The following is a 24929-nucleotide window of genomic DNA, read 5'->3' as shown; positions in this document are numbered from 1 at the left end:
TGACCCTTAGAAAGCATCACTACAAACAAAGCTAATGGAGTTGATGGGACTCCAGTTGAGTTATTTCAAATCCTGAAAGATGATGCTGTGAAAGTGCTGCACTCAATATGTCAGCAAATTTGGAAAACTCAGCAGTGGCCACAGGACTGGAAAACGTCAGTTTTCATTCCAATCCCAAAGAAAGGCAATGCCAAAGAATGCTCAAACTACCGCACAGTTGCACTCATCTCACACGCTAGTAAAGTAATGCTCAAAATTCTCCAAGCCAGGCTTCAGCAATACATTAACCTTGAACTTCCAGATGTTCAAGCTCGTTTTAAAAAAGGCAGGGGAACCAGAGATCAAATTGCCAACATCTGCTGGATCATCAAAAAAGCAAGAGAGCTCCAGAAAAACATCTGTTTCTACTTTATTGACTATGCCAAAGCCTTTGACTGTGTGGATCACAATAAACTGTGGAAAATTCTGAAAGAGATGGGAATACCAGACCACCTGATCTGCCTCTTGAGAAATCTGTATGCAGGTCAGGAAGCAACAGTTAAAACTGTACAAGGAACAACAGACTGGTTCCAAATAGGAAACCAAGTACGTCAAGGCTATATACTGTCACCCTGCTTATTTAACTTATATGGAGAGTACATCATGAGAAATGCTGGGCTAGAAGAACACAAGCTGGAATCAAGATTGCTGGGAGAAACCTCTCTCTTGTCAATATTTCACCAGCAAGGAATTGCATACATAAGTGCTAATATACATTGTCAGATTACTCTAACTGTATATTGCTGAATGAACCATAAAGAAGTGAAGAAGCATCTATGTGAGACACAGACAGTTGAGCTTACCTCCAGGGGTTGGAGAGGCGATTCCTCAGCCTCGGCCTGGGGCAGTTCCACCACGAGGTGGCTCCTGGGGAGCTAGAGGGAAACAGAAGGCCATCAGGACAGAGGAGAGGCTGCTTCCAAAGATCTCAGGTTTCTTGTTTGTTTGTTTGATGGGACATGGGGTGCAATGTGTACATCAGAGAGGTTAGTAACTGGGGACTGAGCTGCTCTTGAACCCTCCTCTTTGCTGGATGAAGTACAACAAAGGAGACAAGCAGGAAGGCAATGAAAGAGAGTGCCTGCATTTAACTGGTGATAACCAAAGTAATGGGAAAAGCGAAACATTACAATGCATGCCAGCTTTCAATGACAGAGACGCATGTCCCTCCTGGCTGTTAGAGCTTCTGGGAAATCACACCTATCTTCTGGATTACTTCCTAGATCACTGCATCCTCAGGATCCACTGTTTCAGCTATTGTACTTACCAAGTCTGTGAGACTTTATTCTCAATTAAAAGCAAACTCTTGTTAGAGGACTAAATTCAATACTACCTTTCCAAATAGCTATTATTAATCATGCGATGTTGTTTTCCAGGCTTGATTTTCCAAACAACGTTTGCAAGTCCACTGAGTCAGTGGCGGTTCACACTCACAGAAGTCACACTTTTAGTGGGACAGTTCATTATGGAGAGGAAGCATGGAGTGAACCTGACTGTCTCTGACCCAGCTGTGTATGAGATTTACGACAAGAGTCATGGTCACTAGACTATCATGTTCCACTGTGAGCTTTATTTGACCATTTCCCTCGAGTGTGTACTACAGGGTTTAATCAATGTGAGGTTATGGTAATGTTACCCAGTACAATGAAATACACCTCTGATGATAATATGCTTTTGTCCTTGTGTAAACAAAGACAGGAACACCAACACATATGGCTTACACTCTACAAAAGGCCACCCAACACTCAGAATCTGTGACTTTACCAAGAGGATGTGAGTCCCGAGATTCTCTTCCCAATGATGACTGTGCCAAAGTTGGCGATAATCCACCTATGGTTACCCTGGGTTCTTTGACCACTGTGCCCACCTTATAATTATAATGATGGGCACGATCTGAACCCCTGGGCCTGCTAGTACCTCCAGGGATGGATATAGATGCCAGGACCCCCTTTCCACATGACTGAGGATCACGTGGCTGACTGGTAGGAGCAGCTTACTCATTCAGAAGAGCCAAATTTGGATCAACCCTAGGTACTCAGTTTGGCTTTTCCACTAGGAGGTTAAGATTTTGGGCCATTTGTCCAATTGCCATCTTCACCTGAGGAAAATTAGTATTAAGCTATTTGGGGAAATGGATTCCCTGATAGCTCAGTTGTTAAAGAATCTGCCTGCAATGCGGGAGACCTGTGTTTCATCCCTCGCTTTGGAAGATCTCCTGGAGAAGGGAAAGACTACCCACTCCAGGATTCTGGCCTGGAGAATTCTCTGGACTCTAGTGCATGGGGCCGCAAAGATTTGAATACATACTGAATGGCATTCACTTTCACTTTCACTTTTGAGGAAAGACTGAGTTGAGGAAAGAATCAGGTAATGTATGGCCAGTGTGCAGTGGTAGTGAGAAGTGTTTAGAAAGTTCACAGTTGACTAGTGCTGTGTACCAGGGAAACATCTCCAGAGGCAACACCCACAGACACAGAACTTCAGAATCACACCACCTGGACTCACACAAGGGCCCCCAACCCTGATTCACACAAACCCACAACATCTAAATGATGTAGTTGCTTCCAGGTACCATAGAACACAGACACTGTTCTTTCCTGGGAGATCAGTCTCTTCTCTGCACCTACAGCTCACACCCTAAGTAGGAATCTAGCATCAGGGCCACTCTCCAACCAGAGCCAGTCAGAGAACCCCACCTTTATCAGTTGGATTGTCCCTCAGCAGAATGATGATCCCTGAATATTTACCGTGTTCACAGGCTTCCCCAGATTCCTGTGATTGCAGAGAAGAAAACAGAGTGAGTGTCTCAGCATCTTGAATTTTCTGCACTAAGTCTTCTGTTATCTGTTTTTTTTGTCCTCAGGTAACTAGCACTCTTCATTTCAGTGGCTCCAAAATAAAACAGTCTTCTGTTGGGAAGACTGGTCTGTTTCACATAAGATCTCTCAGTTTTAATTTGACCAACGTTTACAAATTGTTTTTCAAGAAAGAACACTTTCTGCTGAGCAAAGTACCTACAGTAGTAAATGATGCTGTCTTATTTAAATGTCCTTTTGAATCAGGACTGTGTTAATAATAGATTTATCCTCTCTACTTTCCCAGCCAAGGATTCGCATGCCTCAGTGGTAACATAAATTGTCAGATTACTATACCTGTGTTCGACTAAAAGGAAAATAAAGCAGTGAAGCCGCAGCCTTGCCCCAGTTAAGAGAGGTGCACTTACGTCCACAGTGCTCAGAGGCTCGTCTTCAGCCCAGTCCTGGGGCAGCTCCACCACCCTGTCCTCTTGAGGAACTGGAGGGACACAGAACAGCACAGGGACACAGGTAAGGTGCTCACTAACCTCTCAGGAGCCTTTTTTCATTGGAGGGGCATGGGGTGGAATGTATGCATAAGGCATTAGTAACTATGCACTGAGTTGCTGCTGAATCATCCTCTTTTTTGTATAAATAAGAGCAAATCAGAGGAGCTGGAAATAAAGAAACAAAACTTCTGTATTTTAACCAGTGATAACCTAACAGTTCGGGAAAAAAGAAACACTGAACTGCATGCCACCTTTCACTGACAGAGACTCATGAAACTCCTGCCTGTTTATATCTTCTGCAAAACCACCCCTATCCAGAAGGATTTCGTCCTAGATCACTGCCTCCCCAGGATTCAGTTTCAGCTGATGCACTTACTAAGTTTTCTGTGAGATTTTATTCTTGATTAAAAGCAATCTCTGTTAGAGGATTGAATTCAACCCTACCTTGCCAAATAGCTATAATCTATCATGTGATGTTTCTTCCTAGTCTTCACTGTCCAAACAATATTTGCAAGTCCACTGAGTCAGTGTATGTTCACACTCATTGAAGCCATACATTTCGTGGGACAGTTCATCATGGAGAGAAAGCATGGGGTAAACGTTGACCTTCTTGGACCCTGATATGCAGGAGGTTTACAACAAGAGTCAAGGTCACCAAGCAGAGTGTCAAGTTCTACTGTGAGATCTATTTGACACCTTCCCTTCAAAGTGTGCTATAGGGTTTAACCAATGTAAGGCTTATGGTAATGTCACCCAGTACAAAGAAATATCTCCCTGATGACAATCTGCTTTTGTTCTTGGTTAAGCAATGACACTAGCACCAACAGATATGGTTTGTACGGTCGAAATAAGGGAACACAACTTTCAGATCTTTGAATTGAATTGAATTAAAGATAGGAAACCCAAGGTGCCTTTCACAATAATGACTGTGCCAATGTTGTCAATAATCCACCTATGTTTGCCCTGGGTTCCATGACCACTGAGGCCATCTTACAATGATGGGCACAATCTGGACCTCTGGAGCTCTAGTACCTCCAGGCATAAACGTAGATGCAGGGACCCCCTTGCTCTATGACTGAGGATCCGATGGTTGAGTGATAAGTTCAGGGCAGGGGTCCAGAGCAAACACACTGTGACCACCCATAGGTTCCCATTTTGGCTTGTCCACTTAGGAGGTCAAGAGCTTGGGCTGTTTTTCTCAGCACCATCTCCATTTGAGGACAATGAATATTAACCAAACTTGAGGAATGGCTTAGTTGAGGGCAGAGTCAGGTAATATGTGAACAATGTCCAGTGGTGATGAGAAGTGTTGAGACAGTTCACAGTTGACTTGCGCTGTGTAAGAGGGAAACATCACCTGAGGAAACACACATACATAGAGCTTCAAAATCACAACACATGGGCCCACACATGGGCCCCCAAACCTGATTCACAGAAACCCACAGTATCTAAATGACATAGCTGTTTCCAAGTACCATAGAACAGTGACATTGTTCTATTCTAGGAGATCAGTCTCTTCTCTGGACCCCCGGTCCTCACCCCCCGTAGGAATCCAGCATCAGGGTGACTCTGCAAAGCTAGCTGGAAAGAGAGCACCAGAATCATCAGCTAAATTGTTCCTCAGCAGAGGGATGGTCGCTAAATATTTACCATGTTCATTGGCTGCTCCGGCTGCCTGTGATTAGAGAGAAGAGAACAGTGAGAGGGTTGCCAGCACCATGTGTTCTCTGCAGTAACTTTTATATTATATGATTTTTTGTTTTCCTCAGGTAACTAAACTCTTAAAAAAATCAATCGTTCCAAAAGAAAACAGAGAGGACCCTTGTTGACCCTCTTTCACTTAAGATCTTTCAGTTTCCAGGAGGAAAAAAATTCTACTGAGGAAAGTACCTACAGTAGTAATTGACGGTATTTTTTAGTGTCCTTTTGAATCAAGTCTCTGTTGATAACAGAATTAACGTCAATATTTCACCAGCAAGGAATTGCATACATAAGTGCTAATATACATTGTCAGATTACTGTAACTGTATTTCACTGAATGAAACATAAAGAAGTGAAGAAGCATCTATGTGAGACACAGACAGTTGAGCTTACCTCCAGGGGTTGGAGAGGCGATTCCTCAGCCTCGGCCTGGGGCAGTTCCACCACGAGGTGCTCCTGGGGAGCTAGAGGGAAACAGAAGGCCATCAGGACAGAGGAGAGGCTGCTTCCAAAGATCTCAGGTTTCTTGTTTGTTTGTTTGATGGGACATGGGGTGCAATGTGTACATCAGAGAGGTTAGTAACTGGGGACTGAGCTGCTCTTGAACCCTCCTCTTTGCTGGATGAAGTACAACAAAGGAGACAAGCAGGAAGGCAATGAAAGAGAGTGCCTGCATTTAACTGGTGATAACCAAAGTAATGGGAAAAGCGAAACATTACAATGCATGCCAGCTTTCAATGACAGAGACGCATCTCCCTCCTGGCTGTTAGAGCTTCTGGGAAATTACACCTATCTTCTGGATTACTTCCTAGATCACTGCATCCTCAGGATCCACTGTTTCAGCTATTGTACTTACCAAGTCTGTGAGACTTTATTCTCAATTAAAAGCAAACTCTTGTTAGAGGACTAAATTCAATACTACCTTTCCAAATAGCTATTATTAATCATGCGATGTTGTTTTCCAGGCTTGATTTTCCTAACAACGTTTGCAAGTCCACTGAGTCAGTGGCGGTTCACACTCACAGAAGTCACACTTTTAGTGGGACAGTTCATTATGGAGAGGAAGCATGGAGTGAACCTGACTGTCTCTGACCCAGCTGTGTATGAGATTTACGACAAGAGTCATGGTCACTAGACTATCATGTTCCACTGTGAGCTTTATTTGACCATTTCCCTCGAGTGTGTACTACAGGGTTTAATCAATGTGAGGTTATGGTAATGTTACCCAGTACAATGAAATACACCTCTGATGATAATATGCTTTTGTCCTTGTGTAAACAAAGACAGGAACACCAACACATATGGCTTACACTCTACAAAAGGCCACCCAACACTCAGAATCTGTGACTTTACCAAGAGGATGTGAGTCCCGAGATTCTCTTCCCAATGATGACTGTGCCAAAGTTGGCGATAATCCACCTATGGTTACCCTGGGTTCTTTGACCACTGTGCCCACCTTATAATTATAATGATGGGCACGATCTGAACCCCTGGGCCTGCTAGTACCTCCAGGGATGGATATAGATGCCAGGACCCCCTTTCCACATGACTGAGGATCACGTGGCTGACTGGTAGGAGCAGCTTACTCATTCAGAAGAGCCAAATTTGGATCAACCCTAGGTACTCAGTTTGGCTTCTCCACTAGGAGGTTAAGATTTTGGGCCATTTGTCCAATTGCCATCTTCACCTGAGGAAAATTAATATTAAGCTATTTTGGGGAATGGATTCCCTGATAGCTCAGTTGTTGAAGAATCTGCCTGCAATGCTGGAGACCTGTGTTTCATCTCTCGGTTTGGAAGATCTCCTGGAGAAGGGAAAGACTACCCACTCCAGGATTCTGGCCTGGAGAATTCTCTGGACTCTAGTGCATGGGGCCGCAAAGATTTGAATGCAAACTGAATGACTTTCACTTTCACTTTCACTTTTGAGGAAAGACTGAGTTGAGGAAAGAATCAGGTAATGTATGGCCAGTGTGCAGTGGTAGTGAGAAGTGTTTAGAAAGTTCACAGTTGACTAGTGCTGTGTACCAGGGAAACATCTCCAGAGGCAACACACACAGACACAGAACTTCAGAATCACACCACCTGGACTCACACAAGGGCCCCCAACCCTGATTCACACAAACCCACAACATCTAAATGATGTAGTTGCTTCCAGGTACCATAGAACACAGACACTGTTCTTTCCTGGGAGATCAGTCTCTTCTCTGCACCTACAGCTCACACCCTAAGTAGGAATCTAGCATCAGGGCCACTCTCCAACCAGAGCCAGTCAGAGAACCCCACCTTTATCAGTTGGATTGTCCCTCAGCAGAATGATGATCCCTGAATATTTACCGTGTTCACAGGCTTCCCCAGATTCCTGTGATTGCAGAGAAGAAAACAGAGTGAGTGTCTCAGCATCTTGAATTTTCTGCACTAAGTCTTCTGTTATCTGTTTTTTTGTCCTCAGGTAACTAGCACTCTTCATTTCAGTGGCTCCAAAATAAAACAGACAGTCTTCTGTTGGGAAGACTGGTCTGTTTCACATAAGATCTCTCAGTTTTAATTTGACCAACGTTTACAAATTGTTTTTCAAGAAAGAACACTTTCTGCTGAGCAAAGTACCTACAGTAGTAAATGATGCTGTCTTATTTAAATGTCCTTTTGAATCAGGACTGTGTTAATAATAGATTTATCCTCTCTACTTTCCCAGCCAAGGATTCGCATGCCTCAGTGGTAACGTAAATTGTCAGATTACTATACCTGTGTTCGACTAAAAGGAAAATAAAGCAGTGAAGCCGCAGCCTTGCCCCAGATAAGAGAGGTGCACTTACGTCCACAGTGCTCAGAGGCTCGTCTTCAGCCCAGTCCTGGGGCAGTTCCACCACCATGTCCTCTTGAGGAACTAGAGGGACACAGAACAGCACAGGGACACAGGTAAGGTGCTCACTAAGCTCTCAGGAGTCTTTTTCATTGGAGGGGCATGGGGTGGAATGTATGCATAAGGCATTAGTAACTATGCACTGAGTTGCTGCTGAATCATCCTCTTTTTTGTATATATAAGAGCAAATCAGAGGAGCAGGAAAGAATGAAACAAAACTTCTGTATTTTACCTAGTGATAACAGTTCGGGAAAAAAGAAACACTGAAATGCAAGCCACCTTTCACTGACAGAGACTTATGAAACTCCTGCCTGTTTATGTCTTCTGCAAAACCAGCCCTATCCTGAAGGATTTCTTCCTAGATCACTGCCTCCCTAGGATTCAGTTTCAGCTGATGCTCTTACTAAGTTTTCTGTGAGATTTTGTTCTTAATTAAAAGCAATCTCTGTTAGAGGACTGAATTCAACCCCTACCTTGCCAAATAGCTATAATCTATCATGTGATGTTTCTTCCTAGTCTTCACTGTCCAAAGAATATTTGCACGTCCACTGAGTCAGTGTCTGTTCACACTCATTGAAGCCATACATTTCGTGGGACAGTTCATCATGGAGAGAAAGCATGGGGTAAACGTTGACCTTCTTGGACCCTGGTGTGCAGGAGGTTTACAACAAGAGTCAAGGTCACCAAGCAGAGTGTCAAGTTCCACTGTGAGATCTATTTGACACCTTCCCTTCAAAGTGTGCTACAGGGTTTAACCAATGTAAGGCTTATGGTAATGTCACCCAGTACAAAGAAATATCTCCCTGATGACAATCTGCTTTTGTTCTTGGTTAAACAAGGACACTAGCACCAACAGATATGGCTTGTACTGTTTAAACAAGAGAACACAACTTTCAGATCTTTGAATTGACCAGGAGGATATGAATCCCATGGTGCCTTTCACAATAATGACTGTGCCGATGTTGGTGATAATCCACCTACGTTTGCCCTGGGTTCCATGACCAGTGAGCCCATCTTACAATGATGGGCACAATCTGAACCTCTGGAGCTCTAGTACCTCCAGGCATAAATGTAGATGCAGGGACCCCCTTGCTCCATGACTGAGGATCCCATGGTTGAGTGATTAAGTGCAGGTCAGGGGTCCAGGGCAGACACACTGGGACCACCCCGACGTTCTCAGTTTATCCTTTTCCACTTAGGAGGTCAATAGCTTGATCCATTTTTTCTCAGCACTGTCTCCAGTCCAGCAAAATGAATATTAACCAAACTTGAGGAATAACTGAGTTGAGGAAAGAATTAGGTAATCTATAGCCAGTGCACAGTGTGATAAGAAGTGTTTAGAAAGTTCACAGTTGACTTGTGCTGTATAAGAGGGAAACATCTCCTGAGGAAACACACACAGACAGCTTTAGAATCACACTGCATGGGCTCACACATGGGACACTAACCCACGCATCTAAATGATATAGTTGTGTCCAGGTACCATAGAGCACAGACATTTTCTTTCCTGGGAGATCAGTCTCTTATCTGTACCCCCTCCCTTCACCCCTTTTAGGAATCCAGCATCAGGGCGACTGTCCAAACAGAGCTGGCAAGAGATTGCCGCCTTCATCAACTAGATTATTTTCATCAGAAGGATTATCCCTGAATAATTACCATGTTCACTGGCTTGTTCACGTGCCTGCAATTAGAAAGAAAAAAACAGTGTGAGGATGTCAGTGGCTTCAGTACTGTGCATTCAGGTCTTTTGTTCTCTTTTTCTTGTCAGAAAACCAAATGGGAATGTGCTGTTCAGTCTGTAGCCCCAAAAGAATAATAGAGGACACCCCAACATAATAATAGAGGAGGTTGGAGCTCCTCCTGAAAGAGGTCTCCAGCTCATTTTCACCAGTAATTAAAACTTTCATTTCAGGAAGGAACAGTTTCTGCTGAGGAAACTGCTCCCGATTCCAGTTTTTAATTTGTGTTGTCATTTTTGAAAACCATCCTTTTGAATAAGTTATCTCCTGGGAGAAATTCATCCATCAAATCAAAAACTCTTTATATGAACTGTCTTGCGTATTTTGAACCTTTATCTGAATTCAGCTAGAAAATAAAGTCATGAAGCAACACTTTTATCTCAGATGAATAGAAGGCACTTACTATGGAGTTGGGCGGAGCCTCCTCCTCCAACCTTGAAACGGATAGCCCCTCAAGATCGTCCTCAGGGAGCTCTAGGAGGACATAGAGGAATTGTCAGGACATCTGTGATGCTGATCGAGAAGACCTTGTTAATGTGGACACATCAGGGGAGTGTGTGGATGTGGGTGATTAATAAGTGTTGGCTGAAATCTGCTGGACAACCTTTCTCTTGGGTGGAGGAAGGCAAAGGAGATGAACGTTTCAGAAATGAGTCAGAGAGCCTTAAGCTTTCTGGCTAAGGGGAACCTGATCGCCTTGAAACTCGGTCTGACAGAGGGAAGCACTAAAAATCACACTATGCTTCAGTAGTCATATAGAGTTGTGAGACTTGGACCATTAAGACGGCTGAGTGCCAAAGAATTAATGCTTTAGAATAGTGGTGCTGAAGAGACTCTTGTGAGTTCCTTGGACAGCAAGGAGATCAAACCAGTTAATCATAAAGAAAATCAATCAGGAATATTCATTGGAAGGACTGATGCTGAAACTTCAATACTTTGGCTGCCTGATGTAAAGAACAGGCCCACTCCAAAAGCCCCTGATGCTGGGAAAGACTGAGGGCAGGAGGAAAAGAAGGGGCCACAGAGGATGAGATGTCTGGATAGCATTATCAACTCAATGGACATGAATTTGAGCAAACTCAGGAAGATAGTGAACGACAGGGAAGCCTGGTGTGCTTCTGTCCGTGGGTTCACAGACGTAACTTAGCGACTGAGCATTGTCATCAAAAATACATTGTATTTATTCTTTTCATAATTTTTAAGAGTTAAAAAGTTCCATCAGTTCAGTTCAGTTGCTCAGTCGTGTCTGACTATTTGTGACCCCATGAATCGCAGCACACCAGGCCTCCCTGTCCATCACCAAATCCCAGAGTCCACCCAAACCCATGTCCATTGAGTCGGTGATGCCATCCAACCGTCTCATCTTCTGTCATCCACATCTCCTCCTGCCCTCAATCTTTCCCAGCATCAGGGTCTTTTCAAATGACTCAGCTCTTCACATCAGGTGGCCAAAGTATTGGAGTCTCTGCATCAACATCAATCCTTCCAATGAACACCCAGGACTGATCTCTTTTAGGTTGGAATGGTTGGATCTCCTTGCAGTCCAAGGGACTCTCAAGAGTCTTCTCCAACAGTGCAGTTCAAAAGCATCAATTCTTTGGTGCTCAGCTTTCTTTATAGTCCAACTATCACATCCATACATTACTACCGGAAAAAGCATAGCCTTGTCTAGACGGACCTTTGTTGACAAAGTAATGTCTCTGCTTTTTTGATATGCTGTCTAGGTTGGTCATAACTCCTTCCAAGGAGTAAGCGTCTTTTAATTTCATGACTGCAATCACCATCTGCAGTGATTTTGGAGCCCAGAAAAATAAAGTCAGCCACTGTTTCCCCATCTATTTGCCATGAAGTACTGGGACCAGATGCCATGATCTTAGCTTTCTGAATGTTGAGCCTTAAGCCAACTTTTTCACTCTCCTCTTTCACTTTCCTCAAGAGGCTCTTTAGTTCTTCTTCAGTTTCTGCCATAAGGGTGGTCTCATCTGCATATCTGAGGTTACTGATATTTCTCCCGGCAATCTTGATTTTTCTGCATTCACAATTTAGTGTACCTATCAACACCATCTACATCTTTTTCATCAGATCCAATAGAACCTCTGTACCCATTAAGTCATAATCCACCTTCTCCGTTGCCTCCTTGCTTTGGTAATTTCTATTTCCAGCTTCCATGAGTTAGCCTATTCTGTGTACCTTAAACCATTGGAATCATACAATATTTATCTTTCTGTGCCTGCCTTATTTTACTAACTATAATAAATTTTTGTGTTAAATTGTCCACCCATTTTGTAGCATATTTCAATCTTTAATTCATTTTTATGGCAGGATATTATTCCATTCTGAGTACATATCACAATTCATTTATCCATTTATCACATGATGGTCTTTGGGTTGTTTCTAGTATTTAAATACTAATAATACACTGTGAACATTAGTGTGCAGATTTCTGTATGGTACTATAATTTAAATGTGCATATTTAAAATATCACTGAATATAACAATACAAAGTGTGAATGTTAGGTGAACTAATATGTTAGACTTTGAATTACTAAAAATATATTTTGTCACTAATTGTAAAAAAATGTACCACACATATGTTGTCTGTGAGTAGAATTTGATAACTGAAACTGAAATGATATGATATTGGAATTTTCTGTATAATCCATACAACTTTTATGTCAATGTAATCCTGCTTTAAATAAAGTCTAATAATTTAAAGATATCTTGAAACATGACTTCAGGGGGGAACACATCACACCTAGTGTTAAAAAATTAGCTAATGTCCAAACCATAGCTAGAGACAATCTTCACTTTTAAGCATGAACCAAATGCTGAATTTAGAATGCATCTTTCCTTTCATAGTTAAAGCAGTACCAACTGATATAGTTTCAATGAACACATGAAATAAAAGAACATTGCTTAATATTTCTGTTTGCTTTCTTAAATATGAAGCCCTGAACATACTACAATAATCATTCTTGAATGAACTTAATGAGAAAATTTCCACAGTACCTTCAGTCGAGTCACTTATAGGGTGCACCCTATTATGTGGCCAACAACAAACTCTCTTCATCCAGCTGGTTCTTGATGTTCTTGACATACGAGGGATGTTTCTTTTCGCCTTCTGGATGAGACCTCCTGTGAAATGCATTATAATGGTGAGAGCTGTCGACATCTTGCCGGCAGAGGACCACCCGGGAGCTAATAATAATTGATCCATAATTCAATCCTCTGGTCCCCTTCCTCACCAGATGCCTAGCAAGGCTTCCTGAATTCAAAGTGGACTTAGGAAGATCTGCAGTTTGATGTGCACTGAAAACATCCAACAGACTGGCTGTGTGTGCAAACATCTCTATTTAACTGAGACCTAGAAGCTCAGCAGAGCATGGTGACCATGACTGACGGACTGGATTCAAATCACATTTAGGAGAAGCAGGTACTTGGGAAAGACATATGGATCCCTCTTTGCCTCAGTTCCCTGTCCTGAGTGAGAGAAATGTTAACATGCCCTATTTTTAGAGCTATGAGGCCAAGAATGATTAAGTACAGGTAAAATATTAGAAAAATAAAGGAGGGACTTCCCGGGCAGTCCAGTGGGTAAGAATCTGCCTCACAATGCAGGGGATGGGGTTTGATTTCTGGTTGGCAAACTCCGGTCCCACATGCCTCTGAGCAGTTAAGCCCACATGTTGCAACTACTGAGCTCAAGCACCACAACTGAAGAGTCAGTGCCCTGCAATGAAAGATCTGCACAATGTGATGAAGATCCCTTGTGCCACAACTAGGACCCGATGCAGCCAAATAAATGATAGATAGACAAATAAATAAATAGAAAAGTAAAGGACTGGTGCTTCATAATGCCTCTGTAAGTGTTCAACCTTGAATGATGGCAAGAATAAGATGGACCTTCAGTAGTGGTTGAAAGCAGAGAGGGCATTTTGATGGCTCCAATAAGTGGGGATGGAAGCTTATTCTTCAGCTTTTTCACAGAAACAAGTTTTTATAGCTCATGGAGAGTATCTATTATCACTTCTTCTGACACCCAGCCCTGTTCAAGAGGAAGGGTGGCTAAAGTGTGGGCTGTAATCCATATGTTACATTAGACGGTGTTGAAATTTAGAGAGATGAAGTGATTTTCCAAGGGTCACACAATGATAAATAGTGGATCTGGGACAGGATTGTACATGGTTCCCTGAGGACACAGATGCCTGCACCCCTGAGACCTGTGCTAAAACCCCTTACCCAGGACCTCAACCCTACCTCCAACTCAAATTATCCTGCCCCTAGTTTTCTGGGGATGAGAGCTGATGCCCTGAAGAAGGTGCCTCAGCCTTAAAAAGAGCTCAAATCCTCCTTCTACCACTCATCTCTATGTTTCAGTTCCTGATCCAAAATACAAGTTTCCTCTGAGCAAAGCTTCTCAGAAAGACCACAGGATTCCAACTCTGTCCATCCTCCAAAGCTTCTTCACACACTCAATCATCTCACGAGTAGCCTTCCCAAAGCCCAGTTCACCTTGCTAAGTGACCAGTGGTCTGTTTGGCCAACAAGTTGGCTCAGAGCTCAGAACCTTCTAAACCAAAGGGCACATGATGGCTCTACCAAGAATTAGCTTCCTTTTAACTTGACCAAGTCTGGATGAGCACTTAATGTGAGTTAACTGGGGAGGTGGCCATCTGTGCTGGCCTTTGGAATCTTAACTAAGTCTGAGATGCTCAAAGTCTCACAACTGATCTGAACACTTATTTGACCAGCCTGGACCAAGTGATAGCTAAGAATGGGCAGGAGTTCAAACTTTCCCCACTAAAATTCTGACTCTATCAACTTCTCATCATGATCTAGACCCAGTAGTCAAGATTACAGAGCCCCATATTCTTTTTGAAAATCATCTCCATCCTCACAGCCTGGAGATTCTAACCCTAGATTCTCCTTGAGGATCAACAGACAAGCTCTCCTTCTCTCAGTGACCAAATGTTCTTCCTACTAACCCAACAACACTATGCCATCTCACTAAACTCCTTGGCAACAGCCAAACAATGATCCAGCCCACATCCACCCATGGGAATCCCACCAGTAAATCCCAGGTTCTTTCCTTCTTAAGTCTCTAGATTTACACTGCTAGTGTTTGTAATTTGGGCAGCAACATTTGAGAAGAGTTGAGATGTAATTCCCTTTTACTATAATGTCTGATGTTGGGGAGACATCATGGTTCTCCTCTGTTAGTTCTTTCCATCTGTTCTCTGGTGTACAAAACTGGCATTGGGAAATTGGAAATCTAGGAAGATATTTAAGGCAGCCAGCTGACAGTAGAATCAAAATATAATTTAAGGAATAATACAAAACTATAAAACACAGTTATAACTCTGTATATAAATTAGAGTGGTGGAAAAGAAAAATAATAAAAAAAAGATGAGGAAAATTCATCAGTAAAGGTTAACCAGCCCATTTGAAGGAACAACGTTCAGAGGAGCAGTGGGAACCTACCTCCCAAACAATTCAGGTTACCCATTTCTCTTTGCCACCATACAGCTCTCAGCTCACAAACACACTGAATGTGGAATGTGTATCACCACATTACCATGGTGACCACACATCACAGAATCTTCAGAATTGACTGGACTCTGCACAGGATGAGACCAACTGCCACTGTCCAACTGCTACCGTCATTCTATGGACAAGTTTGGCTTTTCAGAGTAAACATTTTATTTCAAAAATTGAATCTCAGGCTCACACATTCCTCTCTGATTATGAAAATAATTTATATGAGTGAAAATGTTCTGTCCCCAAGCATAGCTGATAGTGACCATTTCGGGTTGAGGAGGGACAAATCTAACACATTGCAAATAAAAAGAGATTCTATTCTTGATTAGAATATCATCTCGGTACTAATCACAGGTTTGTGCTCCTAACACAGTGAGGAGAGAAAGCCTTACCTCAGGGCCACACAAGGAGAAAAGACAGACAAACAAAAAAAGCTGAGCACCCAGAAAAATGTCAGCAAAGTGCTTTTCTAGGAAAGCTGAGGGAGTGGCCTGTTTACTTCTGGGGTCAGCGTCTTTGTTCTTGAGGTCAGGTCATGGTCAGGTCACTATGTTCTTGTGGTGGTGGTGGTGGTTTAGTCACTGAGTCAAGTCTGACTCTTGTGGCCCCATGGACTGTATCCTGCCTGGATCCTCTGTCCATGGGATTCTCCAGGCAAGAGTACTGGAGTGGGTTGCCATTTCCTTCTTCAGGGGACCTTCCCAACCCAAGAATCAAACCCAGGTTCCCTGCACTGCAGACAGGTTCTTTACCGATGGAGCTATGAGGGAAGCCCTCAGTGAGTTCAGTTCCTCAGTCGCATCCGACTTTTTGAGACCCCACGAATCACAGCACGCCAGGCCCTCTTGTCCATCACCAACTCCCGGAGTTGACTCAGACTCACGTCCATCGAGTCAGTGATGCCATCCAGCCATCTCATCCTCTATCGTCCCCTTCTCCTCCTGCCCCCAAACCCTCCCAGCATCAGAGTCTTTTCCAATGAGTCAACTCTTCACATGAGGTGACCGGAGTATTGGAGTTTCAGCTTTAGCATCATTCCTTCCAAAGAAATTCCAGGGCTGATCTTCAGAATGGACTGGTTGGATCTCCTTGCAGTTCCAAGGGACTCTCAAGAGTCTTCTCCAACACCACAGTTCAAAAGCATCAATTCTTCTGCACTCAGCTTTCTTCACAGTTCATCTCTCACATCCATACATGACCACAGGAAAAACCATAGCCTTGACTAGACGGACCTCTGTTGGCAAAGTAATGTCTCTGCTTTTCAATATGCTATGTAGGTTGGTCATAACTTTTCTTCCAAGGAGTAAGCGTCTTTTAATTTCATGGCTGCAGTCACCATCTGCAGTGATTTTGGAGCCCCAAAAAATAAAGTCTGACACTGTTTCCACTGTTTCCCCATCTATTTCCCATGAAGAGATGGGACCGGATGCCATGATCTGAGTTTTCTGAATGTTGAGCTTTAAGCCAACTTTTTCACTCTCCTCTTTCACCTTCATCAAGAGGCTTTTTAGTTCCTCTTCCCTTTCTGCCATAATGGTGGTGTCATCTGCATATCTGAGGTTATTGATATTTCTCCCAGCAATCTTGATTCCAGCTTGTGTTCTTCTAGCCCAGCATTTCTCATGATGTACTCTGCATATAAGTTAAGTAACCAGGGTGACAATATACAGCCTCGACGTACTCTTTTCCCCATTTGGAACCAGCCTGTTGTTCCATGTCCAGTTCTCACTGTTGCTTCCTGACATGCATACAGGTTTCTCAAGAGGCAGATCAGGTGGTCTGGTATTCCCATCTCTTTCGGAATTTCCCAGTTTATTGTGATCCACACATTCAAAGGCTTTGGCATGTCAATAAAGCAGACATAGATTTTTTTTTTTAACTCTCTTGCTTTTTGGATGATCCAGCGGATGTTGGCAGTTTGATCTCTGATTCCTCTGCCTTTTCTAAAAGCAGGTTGAACATCTGGAAGTTCACAGTTCATGTAATGCTAAGGGCTCACTTGGAGAATTTTGAGCATTACAGAGTGAAGTAAGTCAGAAAGAGAAAAAACAAGTGTTGCATATATAAGGGATATAGAAAATGGTCCTAATGTATGTCTTTGCAAGGCAGGAATAGAGATTCAGGCATAGAGAAGAGACTTCTGGACACAGCGGGTGCAGGAGAAGATAGGATGAACTGAGAGAATAGCGTTGAAATATTTTCATTACCATATGTAACATAGATAGCTAATGTTAACTTTATGTATGACACTGCTGCTGCTGCTGCTGCTGCTGCTGCTAAGTCGCTTCAGTCGTGTCTGACTCTGTGCGACCCCATAGACGGCAGCCCACCAGGCTCCCCCATCCCTGGGATTCTCCAGGCAAGAACACTGGAGTGGGTTGCCATTTCCTTCTCCAATGCATGAAAGTGAAAAGCAAAAGTGAAGTCGCTCAGTCGTGTCCTACTCTTAGTGACCCCATGGACTGCAGCCCTCTAAGCTCCTCCGTCCATGGGATTTTCCAGGCAAGAGTACTGGAGTGGGGTGCCATTGCCTTCTCCATGTATAACACAAGGAGCACAAACTGGTGCTCTTTGACAACCTGGATGGGTGGCATTGGATGGAAGGTGGGAGGAGGATTTAGGAAGGAGGGGACATATGTATACTTATGGCTGATTTATGTTGATGTATGGCAGAAACCAACATAACACTGTAACACAATTATCCTCCAAATAAAAATGAATAATTTTTTTTAAAAAGTCCCCCTTAAAATTGACTGAAAAAATATACTTAGGAAGAAACCTGACTAAGGAGGCAAAAGAACTATATGCTGACAAATATTAAACATGGATAAAGGAAATTAAAGATGATTCAAAGAAATGGAAAGATATCCATGATATTTGATTGGAAGAATTAATATTGTTATAATGCCCACACTACAGAAGGCAATCCACAGGTTTAACGCAATCTCTGTCAAGGCAACTATGACATTTTTCACAGAATTGAAACAAATATCCCAAAATTTATTTGGAAACATAGAAAAAAAACAAAAACAACTGCAAAAGCAATCCTAGGGTAAATGATCAAAGCAGGAGCCATAACCTTCACAGACTTCAGACAATGCTACAAAACTATGGTAATCAGAACAGAATGGTATTGGCACAAAAATAGACATGTGGATCAATGGAATAGAAATAACCCACATATCTATGGTCTATTAATCTTCAACAAATGAGGCAAGAATACACAATGGAGAAAAGATAGTCTCATCCACAAATGGTGTTGGGAAAGCTGGAAAGTCACATGTAAATTGATGAAGTTAGTGTACACCCTCACACCATACACAAAAGCAAACTGAAAATGGCTTAAAGTTTTAAATATAAGACATGACATGACAGAACTAGAAGAGAATATAGCAAAACATTCTCTGACATAAATCACAGCAATATTTTCATAGAACAGTCTCCCAAGGCAATAGATATAAAAGCAAAAATAAAAAAGGAACATAATCAAACTCATAAGCTTTTCCACAGCAAAGGAAATCAGAAACAAAATGAAAAACAATCTACGGAATGGGAGGAAACATTTGCAAATGGTGTGAATAACAAAGGATTAATCTCCAAAATATACAAACAGCTCATACAACTCAATAACAAAAAAAAACAAAGAATGCAATAAAAAACTGAGCAGAAGACCTAAATAAACATATTTCCAAAGAAAACATAGAGATGGCTCATAAGCATATAAAATGATGTTCAACATCACTGAGAAATTCAAGTCAAAACTACAACGATGTACCACCTCACAATAGTAAGAATGGTTATCATTAAAATGTCAATAACAAATGCTAGAGAGGGCATGAAAAAAATGGAACACCCCTCACCCCATACTGTTAATGGGACTATAAATTTGTGAAGCCATTATGGAATAGAGTAGTTACATTAAAAACTGAAAATAAAACTATTATGTTGCTATTGTTCATTTATTTAATCATGTCCAACTCTTTGTGATCCCATGGACTATAGCACTCCAGAGTTCCTTCACTATCTTCACTATCTCCCAGAGTTAATGAACAAACTCATGTTCATTGAGTCAATGATGCCATCAAACCATCTCATCCTCTGTTATCCCCTTCTCCTCCTGCCTTCAATCTTTGCCAGCATCGAGGTCTTTCCAAATCAGTCAGTTCTTCAAATCAGGTGGCCAAATTATTGAAGCTTCAGCATAAGTCCTTCCAATGAATATTCAGAGTTGATTGGTTTGATCTCCAAACTGTTCAAGGGACTCTCAAGAGTCTTCTCCAACACCACAGTTCAAAAGCATCAACACTGTGGTGCTCAGCCTTCTTTACAGTAGAACTCTCACATCCACACATGAATACTGGAAAACCATAGCCTTCACTATTTGGAGGTTGGTTGGTAATGTGATGTCTCTGCTTTTCAATACACTGTCTAGGTTTGTTATAGCTTTTCTTTCAAGGAACAAGTGTCTTAATTTCATGGCTGAAGTCACTGTCTGCAGTCATTTTGGAGCCCTCCAAAAAGAAGAGACGTTACTTTACCAACAAAGTTTTATCTAATCAAGGCTATGGTTTTTCCAGTGGTCATGTATGGATTTGAGAGTTGCACTGTGAAGAAAGCTGAGTGCTGAACAATTGATGCTTTTGAACTGTGGTGTTGGAGAAGACTCTTGAGAGTCCCTTGGACTGCAAGGAGATCCAACCAGTCCATTCTAAAGGAGATCAGCTCTGGGTGTTCTTTGGAAGGAATGATGCTAAAGCTGAAACTCCAGTACTTTGGCCACATCATGTGAAGGGTTGACTCATTGGAAAATACTCTGATGCTGGGAGGGACTGGGGGAAGGAGGAAAAGGGGATGACAGACGATGAGATGACTGGATGGCATCACTGACTTGATGGACATGAGTGTGAGTGAACTCTGGGAGTTGGTGATGAACAGGGAGGCCTGGTGTGCTGCGATTCATGGGGTTGCAAAGGGTCGGACATGAGTGAGTGACTGAACTGAACTGAAAATAAAGTCTCATTGCTTCCATTGTTTCCCCATCTATTTCTTATGGAGTGATGGGACTGGATGCCATTCAGTTCAGTTCAGTTTAGATACTCAGTCATGTCCAACTCTTTGCTACCCCATGGACTGCAGCACACCAGGCCTCCCTGTTCATCACCAACTCCCAGAGTTTACTCAAACTCATGCCCTTGAGTCAGTGATGCCATCCAACCATCTCATCTTCAGTGGACCCCTTCTCCTCCCGCCCTTAGTCTTTCCCAGCATCAGGGTCTTTTCAAATGAGTCAGCTCTTCACATCAGGGAGCCAAAGTACTGGAGTTTCAGCTTCAACATCAGTCCTTCCAATGAATATTCAGGACTGATTTCTTTTAGGATGGACTGGTAGGATCTCCTTGAACTCCAAGGGAATCTCAAGAGTCTTCTCCAACACCACAGTTCAAAAGCATCAATTCTTCAGTGCTCAGCTTTCCTTAGAGTCAAACTCTCACATCCATACATGACTACTAGAAAAACCATAGCCTTGACTAGATGGACCTCTGTTGGCAAAGTATTATCTCTGCTTTTTAATATGCTGTCTAGGTTGCTCATTATCTTAATGATATCAGATACCATTATCTTAATTTCTTCAATGCTGAGGTTTAAGCTAACTTTTTTTTTTTTAGTCTCCTTTTTCACATTTAGTTCCTTTTTGCTTTCTGTCATGACATTGGTGTTGCAGTAGAAATTACTAGGCAGTCAGTGTAAAACTCTGAAACCTCAGGCTTGTTTTCAGTAAACATCCTGCTCCACTGTCCTGGATTCCTGGAATGTGTCTTTAGTCTGCTCAATTATCAGCAGTCAGATCCAAAGAAGAGCAGCAATTAAATTCTGTTCCATATGCTTGAGGGAAAAACAATGGTGATCATTAATCTTAAGACCATACATCTGGCCCATGGTAAAATGGACAGAGGGCATGAAAAAGGGCAGTGACTTAATCCAAGGATCAAAAGAAGTCATAAAGATGATGTTAAGTATCTTGACCTTTAAAGTGAATGTTTAGAAATAATGTGATTTAAAGGGTATAAAAACCTCCTTGGGGTGATTCTTTACCCCCTCTCTATGCTGAGTGTCTATGCTGAGAGCTTTGCAATTTCTTCCTCTTTAATAAACCTTATTCAGTTACTACCACGTGCTTTTGCATGTTCATGAACTCCATTCTCTGGCTGCGTGGACAAGAACTCGGATTCCTGTCTCATCTTTTGGGGGCTTGTCTGGAAATCCTGAATGCCTACTCAAGGTAATCACAGACACTCACTCTCAAATCTGTCATTCACTTCTCATTACCTAATCTAGCTGCACAGTCTCTTGAGCCACTCTATTACACAACCCTGCACGAGTTCCAAAAGCAGACAGCATTAGTAGACAGTGGCCTCGGGTCTCGGTATTAGCCAGCAGATTGACCTGGGGTGCTGAGCAAAATCTCTGCTAGGCTGCTGCCTCAGTGAGAACCGCAGGACATCTACCATTTCTCTTTCCTAACATTTAGAGGTTTTGAGATTTTTCACTTAAGGTAGGATCATTTTGGAGTGTGTGTAAATACTAATAACCTTGTGCACTACATAGCTTGCTTTAGGGGAACTCCAGTTCAGGCACACCCAATGTTCAAGAGCACAGCAAGTCCACCAACTTAGGCTCTCACTCTATATCTGTCTCTAGGTGGAAAGGAAGATGGAGACAGGAAGAGGACAACAGTCTAGGGTAACCGGATAATGATGCTCCAGACCAGGTGCACTCCAGAGTTGAGGGAAGCATACTTTATTGGTGTTTCTTTGCTCCCACTGTGCAAGGTGGGGACACCCTCTATCAGAAGAATCAGAGAAAAGACGAAGAGCACTGGACACTGGTCTTTTGTCTTTCAGATGGGAGCCACCTCTTCTTGCCTTACACCCAGCTCAAAGCAGATGCCTTTGGCAAGTATACTGAAGAACTAGAAGAAGTTTGACCCTTAGACCTTGTTAAAGAAGTGTATGATCTTTTTCTGCACCAAGGCATAGCCTCAATAGGATCTATCTGATGGTGAAAAATGACCCCCTGAGGGCTCATTTGATTATAATACCATCCTCCAACTAGACCTCTTTTGTAGACCAGAAGGAAAATGGTCAGAAGTGTCATATATACAGATTTTGTCTTGAGAGAGACAACCCTCTTATCCAGGAGTTGTGGGCTTGCTACTTCCATGCTGCCTATAACTTCCTCCAAGTCCTCAGGTCCAAACTGTCGCCCTTAACGAGAGCTGCCCAAACCTAGCCCACAGGAGCCTCCACAATCTCTGGTAATGCCTTGGGCACCAGCAGCAGCTCCTACCCCAGTGGCTCCTAACCCAACACTGGTGATCTCTAGGCTGTATCCTCCCCTCCTTCCATTACAAGAAGCTCCTAATGGGGACTTGGGAGCCACAGGAGTCCATGTTTCTTTCCCCCTTCGAGATTTAAGGCAAATTAAATTAGACCTAGGAAGCTTTACTGAAGATCCTGACAATTATGTAAGTGTTTTCCAGGGTCTAAACCAGTCTTTGAAATGGCACGGAAAGATATTATGCTAATCCTGACTAGCGCCCTTACTGACAATGAAAGAAGTAGTAATTAAAAATGCCCAGGGATGGGGTGATGAGCGGTATGCTATTGGCATGCAGGGGAGACGTGACAGTGAATCAGCCTGGTTACCTACCGGGCTCCAGGCAGTGCCCATAGCCGATCCTAACTGGGCACATGACAAAGACAGTGATGACTGGAAGAGAGTTCACTTTATCACTAGCATTAAGGAAGGCTTAAAAAAATCACGGGCTACTCCAAACTATCTGGAGTGACTCAGGAAAAGGAGGAAATTCAAACAGCTTTTCTGGAAAGGCTCAGGGACGCACTGTGAAAGCACACTAATTTGGACCCAGATGCCTCAAACTTATTTTTAAAGACAAATTTATTACTCAGTGTGTTCCAGATATTCAGAGGAAACTCCTAAAACTGGCCTTTCCAGGTCCTCCTCTCCATACTATGCAAAACAAAGAACTCTGACCTGAAGAAAAAAAATGGACAATAAGGTTGATCACACCCAGCTCCTAGCTGGTCCCAGCTGGTCTCCAGAATTCCTTGCCCCAGCCGTTTATGAAATAACTACTCCGAACACTTCCCTGGCTTCCCTGTGGCTCAGACAGTAAAGTGTCTGCCTACAGTGCAGGAGACCTGGGTTCAATCCCTGGGTCGGGAAGATCTCCTGGAGAAGGAAATGGCAACCCACTCCAGTATTCTTGCCTGGAAAATCCCATGGACAGAGGAGCCTGGTAGGGCTACAGTCCATGGGGTCACAAAAGTTGGACACGACTGAGAGACTTCACTCACTCCAAACAACCTTGGAGAAGAACAGGCCCCCTTAACAGTAGATGTCCACATATATACCTATATATACTTACTCTTTTCTTGGGTTAGTGCAGCAGCTCACTAATCTGATGCTGCCCCTTCTTGCCTCATTAAAGGTGAATCCGTTCCGTAAAGTGCCGGTCTCCTTCTTTTTCCGAACCTCGCCTCCTCTGACTCCCTTACCCTACACTGGTAAGAGCTGCCACATCAGTATTCTTAAACAGAAATCAGGAAGAACCTAAAGAAAAAGAGAATAGAGATAAGAGAAAGGCCGAAGCTCTCATTATGGCCCTACAGGGAGTTAACTTTAGGGCTACAAATGTGGGAGGACACAAGCAGAAACCCGGCATCTGTTTTTGTTGTGGCAGGGATGGACACTTTAAGGGACAATGCCCCCAAGGCAAGCAGAGGCCACCACCAAGGCCCTGCCCCACTTGCAAGGGAGATCACTGGGAGAGTAATATCCCCAGGGACGTAGGTTTCAGGGGTCAGAAACTCAGACACAAGATCAAGATTCACGGGGCCCAGGGCTTCCCACTTTGGCTTCTGTCCTCATTACCACACGGGAGCCTCAGGTGACTCTAACTAGAGGAGGCCATCGTGTTAAATTCCTACTGGATACAGGAGCCACTTTCTCAACCCTCCTGTGTAATCCGGGTTCTCCTTCTACTAAGTCATCTACTAAAGGTGGCATTTCTGGAAAGCCAATTACAAAATTCTTTACACAACAGTTGAGTTGTAACTGGGATTCTCTTCTTTTTTCTCATGTGTATATGTGCATGTGCTCAGTCATATCCACCTCTCCGACTCTACGACCCCTTGGACTGCAGCCCACCAGACTCCTCTGTCCAAGGGATTTTCCAGGCAAGAATACAGGAGGGGGTTGCCATTTCCTCCTCCAGGGCATCTCCCCCTCTCAGGGATCGAACTTGCATCTTTTGCAACTGCCTGCATTAGCAGACTGATTCTTTTCTACTGCGCCACCTGGGTATCCCAAGTGAGCACAGGGCACCTGGCGTGCAGGCGTGGGGTGAAGGGCAGTGGCAGCAAAACTCCAGGAGGTGAAGAAGGGGGAGGGCGACCACCCGAGGCCGGGTGATCCGCTCCTCCCATGGGGAGGCCGAAGGATCCCCCACGCTCCATCCACGAGGGACGCAGCATCCTTCCCCAAAGTTCTGATGGGGAGACCCTCCTCGAGGGCCCGGTGGGCCGGAAGTGGGGCTACGGACACCAGCCGGGCACATCAGGGACAGCCGTGGCACCCTCACTTCCACCCCCCCGGGGGTGGTGGTATAGGCATGGCACTCCACTCCAGTACTCTTGCCTGGAAAATCCCATGGACAGAGGACC

General features: G+C 43.3%; 1 protein-coding gene across 3 annotated transcripts; it reads right to left on the bottom strand.

The window, feature by feature from the left end:
* Nucleotides 1–920: 920 nt before the first annotated feature.
* On the bottom strand, nucleotides 921–23800 carry LOC112441816 (uncharacterized). Of its 3 annotated transcripts, none has more exons than XM_059875653.1 (10): nucleotides 23633–23800; nucleotides 12655–12780; nucleotides 10049–10119; nucleotides 9563–9587; nucleotides 7860–7930; nucleotides 7330–7405; nucleotides 5438–5508; nucleotides 4994–5018; nucleotides 3263–3333; nucleotides 921–2811 (listed from the first exon to the last, which is right to left on the bottom strand). In XM_059875653.1, exons 2-10 carry the CDS (start codon nucleotides 12740–12742, stop codon nucleotides 2722–2724), a joined length of 588 nt encoding a protein of 195 aa, XP_059731636.1. In that variant the 5' UTR covers nucleotides 12743–12780; nucleotides 23633–23800; the 3' UTR covers nucleotides 921–2721. The 3 variants fall into 3 exon arrangements, with proteins under 3 accessions (XP_059731636.1, XP_024832439.1, XP_024832440.1); XM_024976671.2 differs by lacking the exon at nucleotides 23633–23800 and adding an exon at nucleotides 15127–15225; XM_024976672.2 differs by lacking the exon at nucleotides 23633–23800 and adding an exon at nucleotides 15127–15225 and having other exon boundaries at nucleotides 7381–7405.
* Nucleotides 23801–24929: the final 1129 nt, after the last annotated feature.

Source organism: Bos taurus, chromosome 16, assembly GCF_002263795.3.
Source record: "Bos taurus isolate L1 Dominette 01449 registration number 42190680 breed Hereford chromosome 16, ARS-UCD2.0, whole genome shotgun sequence".
NCBI classification, from domain to species: domain Eukaryota; kingdom Metazoa; phylum Chordata; class Mammalia; order Artiodactyla; family Bovidae; genus Bos; species Bos taurus.
The sequence above is the reverse complement of the archived record's forward strand: the minus strand, read 5'-3'. Positions and strand labels throughout refer to the sequence as shown.